Here is a 10,177-nt window from a genome sequence, read left to right on the forward strand (position 1 = left end):
TCCCCAAAACTGCCAGCGGCAGCCTCAAAATTAATTTTTTTTTTTTTAAACTCGCGAGCTCACGGGCCAGCTCGGGCAAAGCCTGTGTCCCCAAAATGGGGCTCGGCCTGAGCCTAGGCTTGGGTCTACTGAGCCCCGAGCCGGGCTGGCTCGGACTTTTTCCGAGCCAAGTCACCGCTCGAGCCCGATTGCTATTCCTATATAATTCCATGTTTGTTGCTATGCTTCCAAACCTCCGCTATTAAGTCTATTGACTAAGAAAAATAGAAGGATCAAGGGCCGGACCAGTTATATAAAAATTAAATAAATAAATAAAAGATAAAATTTAAGAAGCAAATCGATTTATCTTTGAGTTATTAAATAATTTTCAATATTTCACATATAATCAGATCGATTTGTCAATATTAATTCTTAAATATCGTCATAAATTCAGCTATACATCCTTTTGTTGTCTTTTTTAAGATCCTATTTGAAAAGATTTTTATTTTTGCTTCTACTTCTTGAAGAAGTCACTTTAGAACAACTTTATTTAAAAGTCATTCTATTCAAACACAACACTCGTAAAAAATTATCCAAATATGTTCAAAGATAGTTTTTTCGTCTAAAAAGATAGTTTTCACTTTTCAAAAGCTCTTTCAAATGTTCGTAAGCAAATAATTAATTCCAGCCATAAGTCAAGCTAGCTGGATGCACTTAAAACCATCAATTAAGCCCCCGTTTGATCCCCATTAAATTCAATTACATCACATTACATTTTTATCTCTCTTATTTTCAACCACACAATCTTTCATAAAATAATATTATACGTAAATCGAAAACTTTTCCTTCTTTTTCAACCACTCATTTTTCTAAAAAATACTATTCCCCTCATTTTCATTTTCATGTAATGGAGGTCAAACGGGAAGTAAAGCTGAGAATAATTATTAACATGACTTAATGACTTATTATTTAACATTCTATTTGATCTTTTCAAGTGAGTTTTAATGCTTTCTAATTTTGCTAATCCGAATTGATTAATCGAACCGTAATTTGAGAAAATATCTCCTTGTATATCCCATTTTGGAAAGAAAGGAACATCACTATCTTCATGTTGTTCACTCATTTACATTTTTGTTGAAATATGAATTTATACTACAACGCATTGTTTATATACTTATCCTATCGATGAATATCACATACTCATCTTGTATACGCACATGATAATTATTTTATACGATATAAATGCGACACGACCTACATATTGATCTAATGATAATGAAATTGATGTGCTTTAATTTACAAGTTTTGACGATGTTATTGCCTTTTCTCATCAATTTCTACTCTTATTTATAGTGAATAATCACTAAAACATGAAACGTGCACACATTTTTTGGTGTCAAAACTATTATTTCCCACCAAGAGGCATAGGGCAACGCGCTACTACTGCAAAGTAGTTGCACTGCATAGGTGGTGCTCTGCACTCCTCTCCTGAGTTTTCTCCCTTCATTCATAGCCAATCTTGTGGCGAGCCCAATGAGGCTTGTGCCTCAGGCCCAAAATCGGAGAGGGCCTCATTTTTTGCCCGATTTTTTAATTTATTTTTTATTTGTTTGAAGCAGGATTTTTCTATTCTTCCTCCTCATTCGCTACCTTTTTCTCCTTTGTCTTCTCATATTCTTTCTTCTCCTCCTCAGTCGGTGGCATCGAGTGGAGTGGCATCAAAATTCTCCGCCACAGCCTTCTCCGCAAGCGTTGACTCCTCATCTGCATACCACACTTTAGTTTTGTTACAAATAGGAAAAAAGGTAAAGTCTTTACACTTGTCGGAGGAAATAATATTTAGAAAATAGTTTAAAATTTTTGGTGTAATTATTCATGCGAACTGAATGAGATGGATTTAATAGGGAAAAAAATCTAGAGGGAAGCTACTTTAGAACGGTCTTCGAGAAATTGACTCTTTATGAGTTGAGTGATGGAACGAACATAATGATTAGGGTTTTGATTTTTGAATTTGTTGACAATCGAACTCCGACCTAACAAAAACAATTCGCTAAACCCACCACAGGCAGATGTGAGTTCGGTCACTGCTCTCAGATTGGACTAGCCCGTCGTTATCTCAGGAAAACATCATGATTACCTCCTGTTACATCACCCTATCAATCATATACACTTGCCACAAGTGATGTCATCACTGCTCAAAATCGCCAATCCGAAGTCATGATTCTCAAGCCCCTTGCAGGTCATCATTACCTGGGGAAAACATTGACAAATGGCCACCTGCCTCGTCGACCAATCATAGGAGAATTCGGCGACCCAAGTTCCGAGCTCGGTATTGTAGCTGATTTGATGTAATTTCGGCTGGAGCCATGTATAAATAGTAGGGCAGAAATCTTGTAAATGACAAGTGAATTCATGTAAAAGCTCATGGCACTCTCAACATATTTTGTGGTTTCTTTCAATAATCAATTTCCCTTTTTCTTAAAGTTGGCTTAAAATTAGCCTTGCTAATTTTGACGTCAACAGAATTAATTGTAGATCAGGTGATGGAAGAGATAGAAAATATTGGGGTGCATTTTGTTTGCGTTTTTGTTTTATGTTTTGAATTCATTTTTTTTTTGAAGGATTATTTTAATGTTACAGAAAAAGTGTTTGGTTGGTCATTCTGAAAATCATTTCTATTTTAAAAATAACATACCAAATACGTTTTGAGTATTTTCGAAAACTGAAAAACTAAAAATAGCCTCAAAATGACAAACCAAATGCACCCTTAGGGTTTGATTTCCAATTAATTTTGAATTTTGTTGAAGTTCAGTTCATGCGTTATTGCTCAACTCTCTAAATTAAGGGTGATGTGATCGAGGAATGGGAATGCTTATCACGAGTTTGATATTGAGTAATAAATATACTTGTTAAATCTGGAATTCGTTGCTTCTATTAATTGGGTTTTAATATTTTTCTTAGTTCGACTCAATTTATTTTTCTGGTAGGTTACTAGTAATGTTTTGTATTAGTAATTTACTAAATTATGTTGATCATTGGGGCAATATCAAGCGATGGCGCTAACGGGAGCCGCCAGACTTGCACAATGACTTGTCTTAACTTATTATTCAAGAGTGTGATTCCATAATTTTCGTTGAAATTTTACTTCTCAGATAAATAATGGCTTACCCTAACTTGTTATTAAATATTTGTTTGTTGTTTTAATGTAAAGTTTTAAGTTAGCATTAGGATGTGTAATACATCGTTGAAATTTGCATTTGCATTGATTTTGGATCCCTAATTTATGGATTTCGCCTTGAGTCCAAACATCATAGGATTGCCCTGCCTTCATGTGACATCTTCGTCCTCCAATGCTTGAAGTATCACTAGAAAGAAAGATTAAGCCATACGACCAATTACGATACAAGGTTTCCCACAAAAGGCAATTATATAAAAAAGGGAAAAATAATAATAATAACAGGGTTGCAGTGAAAAATATTGATATTTTTTTTTATCTCAAAATTATAACAAAATTCGAACTTAAAGGAAAACACGACAAATAGAGTCTATACAATTTTTTTTACTTGTATATGTAATTTTATTTTATTTTATTTTTTGGTAAAATTTCTTTACAACGATTTTAAGTTACACTCTTTTTATTCTGTTACGGTGCGTCCAATCCTTTTTTTTTATTTTTTATTTTTATTTTTATTTTTTTTAAATTATAACTTCAAAGTCAGCCATAATCACATTATATTCCCTTTTTTTTTCATAGCTCATGTTACAAATTGTATAATAATCATATTACATCTTCGCATTTCTTTTTTAATTTGCTAATTATTAAAATTTACATGCATGTAATATTTTGCTTATTGATATAGATTCGGTAACAATGAATGCATATTGTAACGAAACGTTTGCACCCTTTGTTTGGTGGGAATTAAAATCAAATTTTTAGTACATTTTGATCAGAGTTGATAAAATATGTGATTAAAATTAATTGTTGACACATATTACCAAACAGGGATATAAGAGGAATGCTAACAAAGAAACTCACACGTCTCTACAAATCAAACTCTATATTATCATATACAATTAATCAATGTCATAAATCAATTATCGATAAATGTTTGAAAGAAGAAAAAATATTAAGCCCCTGTTTGGTAAAGATCATGTGAGTCTCGTTAGGTCTACTAGTTCGAACCAATCCTACAGTTTCTAACAACGGCTAATTTGAGCTTATGAATTAGTGGATCTTTGTTAGGATCAAACTAAAATCAAGAAAAATGATACTCAAGCTTTTTTGTTGTTGGACTATTCTATTCTTCTCTCTCCTTGCCATTATTTATGAAAAAATTTGGCGTTGATATCAACACATATATTTTATATAACAATACAGCCAAGCTCGTCACCATCAAAAAAGTAAAAAAAGAAGAAAAACATAATGATTTGTTTGAATCTTGTTGTTTGGAAGTGATTGAAAGATTAAATTATAATCTGGCATTGTACAAGGCACCATTTTCATTGTTGATCCTGCAAGACTGCAGACTGAACGTCCATCAAATTACTCAAGGAATCCAAATTTTCAAAAAAAAAAAAAAAAGAAAGAAAGAAAAAAAAAAAAATGGAAATTCCCATAATGAAGAGAAGCACATTTACATGCACTGTCTACAATATTTTTGTTATTCTCTTCCTTTTACTTTCTGCAACTTCAATTGCCAAAGACTTTATTGAGGAAGAAGGAGATTTAGACATCAAAAGATCTGATTTTCCAGACGGGTTTCTCTTTGGAGCTTCTACTTCTTCATACCAAGTTTGTGTTTCTTCTTTCTGTTTTTTAGCTTAAAAAAAACTTTCAAGTAGGAAATAAGTATCCTCCCAGTTTCCGACAGGATTTAAGACTCATTTTTTGTGCTTTAGATTGAAGGAGCATATCTTGAAGACGGTAAAGGTCTTAGTAACTGGGACGTTTTTTCTCATATTGAAGGTGACATAATTTCTACGATTCCATATGATTTTTCTAATTGTTTCCTAGAATTAAGCTACTTGTACACTTTCTTTGGCGGAAACGATGACAAATGAAGTGTCTCTTGCTGATGTGAAGTTTGTGGGAATTAAAAATAAAAATTAACAATAATTGAAATGTTTCTAAAAATTTCATCGATCATCCTTTCTGTCAACCGAGATGTACAGTTTACAAGGAGTAAGGTCCTTCTTTCCTATTTCCAATGAATTTTTTTTACTGTTTGGTTATTAAATTATGTCAGGCGGCATCGAAAATGGAGAAAATGGCGATATAGCTTCAGATCATTATCACCGTTACATGGTACAAACACTACATTTACCTTATATTAAAATTTTCAGTAATTAATGGTTAAATTTGTTAATCATGCACAGGAAGACATTGAGATACTACATTCTCTAGGGGTAAATGCTTACCGCTTTTCAATTTCATGGAGTAGAGTTCTTCCTAGTATGCATTTTCTCTCTAGGCCTCATTTTACCTTTATTTTTGGTTAGCAATTTCTTCATAATTAATGTTATTTTGATTTTGAAGGAGGAAAGTTTGGTGGAGTTAATCAAGCAGGAGTCTTGTTCTATAATCAAATTATCGATAATCTCCTACTCAGAGGTACGATCTTATTCCGTGCTTTACCCTGTTTGAATAGTTTGTTTCAGTGATGGGATTCAAAACTCATTACAGGAATTGAACCATTTGTGACAATTCACCACTCTGACTATCCTCAAGAACTCGAAGACAGATATGGGGGTTGGCTGAGTACCTTAATGCAGTACGTAGAAGTTACCTTTCGACCCTGAATATATTGGGATGTGGCCTAGTTTTGGGACTGTTTCGATTTCAAGTCATAGATGTGGTTTTTGTAGGGATGACTTCGTCCATTTTGCTGAGACGTGTTTTAAGAGTTTTGGTGATCGTGTGAAATATTGGAGTAGCATTAACGAGCCCAACTTATTCGGAATTTTGGGTTTTGAAATTGGAATTTGCCCACCCGCTCGTTGTTCACCGCCCTTTGGCAACTGTCCACATGGCAATTCAGATATCGAGCCCCTGATTGCTGTACACAACATGTTATTGGCACATGCCAAAGCTGCTAACTTATATCACATGAAGTTTAAGGCAAGTATCGACTATCATTTAGCTTAGAAGCTTAGAAATGCACTAAGAAACTCACTTCGATGCAGCGTAAACAAGGAGGTATGATCGGCATCATTTTGCATGCAATAATGTATAAACCATTAACGGAAGATAAGTCCGACCAGGAAGCTGCAGATAGGGCGTTGGCTTTTAATATTGCTTGGTAAGCATCAAAATTTAGTCATTTTATGAAGTTTTTTTAATGTTACCTTAACNGGAGCTTTCTTGAGACAGTATGAGACTTTGGAAAGAAGTATGAGTTGCTAACGTTTCTTGATTGGGGGTCAATTTTATTTTTTATTTTTTTTGTAAAAGCTATTTTACCTCGCTTTCACCCCCAAATGAATTTTGTCTCGATCAATTTGTGTTTAGCTCTCAATTTGTAAGGACTTGGTAAATACAAGTTGGCCACATTATGAGTCTAAGTAGCAATTAGGTGACATTTTATTAATCTGCCATCTTAAATGAGTTGACAAATGACTGGTGGTTAGGGTTTCTTTAAACGCAGTTGAATAAACTGAGAGATTTGAGGTTATTGAAGGTTGAAGAAGATAAAGAGAAGAAATGAGCTTGATTGCAGTAATAGGGATGGTGATGATTATGGGACTATGGGCAGTTTTTCTGAGGCATCAGCTCTTAAAGATTTGCTGCAGAAATGATGGATTTCATTCTTTCCTCCGTGGATACTTGAACTCAGAAGAAGAAGAGTTTTGCTCCTGTCTAGTTCTGTATGAAACGAAGTTAAATAGACTTTTAAGTTACTTATTTTGTTGAAAATTATTTTCATATTAAGAAAATTTATTTTCTTGAGAAAAGAAAAAACATTTTTAAGTGCAGTAAAACATGCAGTGATATAAGAGAGATTATTTTAGATATTTTTAATAAGAATAATGTTATGCAGTTCCATTGGGATTATAATTTCAATTTTGGTGGTACTAAGAGCTTGTTTGTTTGGGATTTTAATTCAATTAAAATCAATTTTTTGATCGTTATTACACTATTTTAGCCGTTATTTTTGAATTCTTCTTTCACAGGTAGGGTTCATTTTATCTCTAACGGTTAAAAAATCAATTATCAAAATTCCTACCAAACAAGCACTAAATAATAGACTGAATGAAAAATTAAATTAAATTATAGCATTACTCTTTCAATAAATTCATCGATTTCTTCTGCACGGCCCAAATGACTCGGGTCTGGTATGATGGGCTTCTATTGTGGAGTCCGGTTTTTATTCATCTTCAATAAGGGGCGAAAGTCTATGAAGTTCAACGGGCCACTAATTCATCATCGTTCTTCTCGAAGTTTATTTGGCCATCACAGCCATCCTTTATACATTCCAACGTTCCTTGCCAATCATTAGTAAATGATCTTTCACTAATACAAACCATTACACGGAAAATTTAAAGATTTTTGCACGGTCGAATAATATGATCTAGTACATGATCAATTATCTTGCTTGCAAGGCAGCAGTGGGCCCAGGGGTTTGGCTGCAAATTGCAATCCCAAATCAATATTCAATAGTTGTACCAAAATCAAATAATTACACAAACATGTTGTTAAACAGCAAATGGGTCAAGGAGAAGAGATGGCCCTTTAATTAAGTTGTGGGTGGAAATTATGTCATGTCACCTATAGACAAAAGAGTCATTATTTTTCCAGCTAAGGTGAGGTAGGTGGATAGCTCTATCCCTTTCCCCAATCAACTTCACCACTATTACACCTGAATGCGTGTGCATAGAATCCTTTAGGGGGTACGATGAGCCGAGGCGAGTCAGTTCGACTTTTAGACATTCGAACTTAACGCGATCCTATTAACTAGTTGAGCTCGATTCATGTCTACTAGTTAACTTGTTTTTTTAGTATGAAATAAGCCCAAAAACGAGTCCATGAGTTGGCCCGTGACCAAAATTTGACATGAGCTATGTCTCAATAAAAGATCGAATTGTTCGTGGATTGAATCGGGAAGAATCGACCCTACAAGGCGACGAGCGATTTGACACGTTTGTCACCCCTAGAATTTCTCATCTAAAAACATAAAATTAGAAAAGCCCAACATACATAATGTTAAAAAGGTCTCATTATTAATTATTTGTTAAAATTATAAATATACTAAAATTAAATGAAATACGTTTTGAAAATTTATACTTGTATTTCTGTGGTGGTTTTTAACGTGAGTTGGTGAGTGGGTTGTGGGGGCATATTATTATCCCAAAAAAGAAATTAATCAATTATTGCCTTATTTCATCAAAATCTATTTTGCTATTACTGAAGTGAAATTCAGATTGAGATTTTAGTGAAAAGTGAAAGCGATGTACAACCCTAATATTCACAAGGTTCAAGCTTTGATTACTACTTTTTATCAAACTCCATAAAGAGAGGCAACTCCACTCGTGAATGTCACAAATACAATAATTAACACTTAAACCAAAGATTTGATGATTTGTTTTGATTGGAAAATTTCACATGGTTAAATCAAAAGTCGATTAATTTTGATTTGATTCTTGAGGTTGAACTTTGATATCAAAATAGCCCCTTAAGTTCCTAAAATAGATAATTGATACATCACGATTCACGAGTAGGGCATCAACATAAATCATACTATAGTCTTGAATAGGACTCATATGAGCCAAGTCACGAGTTGGCTCGACAACGCTCCTCTTACAAATGGATCATGACCACTACAGGGGCTCTGTAATCTTCATCGATCAAGTCTAGTGAGTCTAAAATTTTTTAAAGAAAAGAAGAAAAATCTATTAGTTAAAATCACAATTTTATGGATTAGTAGGCTCGGTGTAAACCATAAAGACATGTGAACTAAGAAATTCAAAATCTTATAATAACAGACCATTTACACATTTATCTGTTAGTAATATAGACGACAGACCCTTCGGTTTTTTATTCCATTGAAGGATAAATTATTCTTCTGATACGATTTTTTTAATTTTTCAACGATCGGTTTTCATCATTTGGGGACTTAAAAAGTACGCATTTTATAGGTAAAGGATTTAAGTGCTCGTTTTTTGGAGTTGGAAACCCACAAACACACTTGAAAAAAAGGTTGGGAGCTTATAGTATAATTCTCCCCCTAATAGAATGGGAGTAATCTTTATTAAAAAAGAAAACATTCCCTGAGGAGGAAGCAGTGCCATAGTTATTTGGGCCGGGTCAGGTAAATCGGGTAAGGAAGGTGGGTCCATTATCAGTGAAACTGTATTATTCCTTTCCCATTTCCTCACTCCATTACACTGATCGAGAGTAACAGTAAAGCAAAGCAAATCTACACGCACTAGCACACAGTCAACCTAACATTTCTGAGACCTTCAAGAACAAGAATACGAACATGAAAAGACATTGAAATGACCCTTGAGCTACTCACCATTCTTGGCCCACTCTTCCTGTTTTATCTCTATATGATATTGATACATGTATTTTCACTCTACCACACGGAGAGATATAAAAAGAGACATTCACACACATAAATGAAAAAGAGGAAGTGTCGGCATTGAAAATGCAGGACCCACTTTTGTTCGGCTAAAAAAATATATCCCAATAGCACCTGCATGTGCCTACTACCTCCCTCGATCTCAGAAAATTCTTTAGCTTACAGAATAGGGGGTTCAATAAAGAATTTTCTCTGTGTGTGTATTTTTGTGTGCCTGCGTGTTTCTGTGAGATTAATAGATTATGGAGCCAAGAACTCGTCTCGATTATGCTCTGTTTCAACTAACTCCGACAAGAACCAGGTACATTCTGTGAATCTCCATTCCCATTGCATACATATAATTTAATTTGAATTCGACATTGTTATTCATTAAAAACCTTGTCGAAAAATAGGTGTGATCTTGTGATCTTTGCTGGTAAAAAGAATGAGAAATTAGCGTCAGGACTACTGGATCCTTTTATTTCCCATCTTAAATCAGCTAAAGATCAAATTTCAAAAGGGGGCTATTCCATTACACTAAAACCTGCCCCCACGGACGTTTCATGGTTCACTAAAGCCACTTTAGAAAGGTACGGTTAATTTCTTTTAGTTATAATGCCTATCTGAGTTTTTCGTTTTTT

General features: G+C 34.1%; 2 protein-coding genes across 2 annotated transcripts in view; both read left to right on the top strand.

Moving 5' to 3' along the window:
• Window positions 1-4,475: 4,475 nt before the first annotated feature.
• On the top strand, window positions 4,476-6,316 carry LOC111370760 (beta-glucosidase 18-like). Its single transcript, XM_022992624.1, has 8 exons — window positions 4,476-4,771; window positions 4,879-4,945; window positions 5,226-5,284; window positions 5,356-5,431; window positions 5,516-5,590; window positions 5,663-5,750; window positions 5,845-6,097; window positions 6,163-6,316. The coding sequence occupies exons 1-8, from the start codon at window positions 4,583-4,585 to the stop codon at window positions 6,280-6,282; spliced, it is 927 nt and encodes a 308-aa protein (XP_022848392.1). The 5' UTR covers window positions 4,476-4,582; the 3' UTR covers window positions 6,283-6,316.
• A 3,023-nt stretch (window positions 6,317-9,339) lies between these two features.
• Window positions 9,340-10,177, top strand: part of LOC111370761 (COP1-interacting protein 7) — a 15,417-nt gene continuing 14,579 nt past the window's right edge. The window contains exons 1-2 of the mRNA XM_022992626.1: window positions 9,340-9,858; window positions 9,950-10,126. Coding sequence (XP_022848394.1) covers window positions 9,800-9,858; window positions 9,950-10,126 — 236 coding nt within the window. The 5' untranslated portion in view covers window positions 9,340-9,799. The remainder of the gene's footprint in view (window positions 9,859-9,949; window positions 10,127-10,177) is intronic.

This window comes from Olea europaea, chromosome 21 (assembly GCF_002742605.1).
Source record: "Olea europaea var. sylvestris chromosome 21, O_europaea_v1, whole genome shotgun sequence".
Classification (NCBI taxonomy): Eukaryota; Viridiplantae; Streptophyta; class Magnoliopsida; order Lamiales; family Oleaceae; genus Olea; species Olea europaea.

What these genes read in the sequence shown, in the direction of transcription:
- LOC111370760 (XM_022992624.1), top strand. Translation starts at nt 4,583, where the DNA reads ATGGAAATTCCCATAATGAAGAGAAGCACATTTACATGCACTGTCTAC. An exon ending in CGTTTTTTCTCATATTGAAG is followed by an intron (nt 4,946 to 5,225) that starts GTGACATAATTT and finishes AAATTATGTCAG; the next exon opens with GCGGCATCGAAAATGGAGAA. An exon ending in CGATAATCTCCTACTCAGAG is followed by an intron (nt 5,591 to 5,662) that starts GTACGATCTTAT and finishes AACTCATTACAG; the next exon opens with GAATTGAACCATTTGTGACA.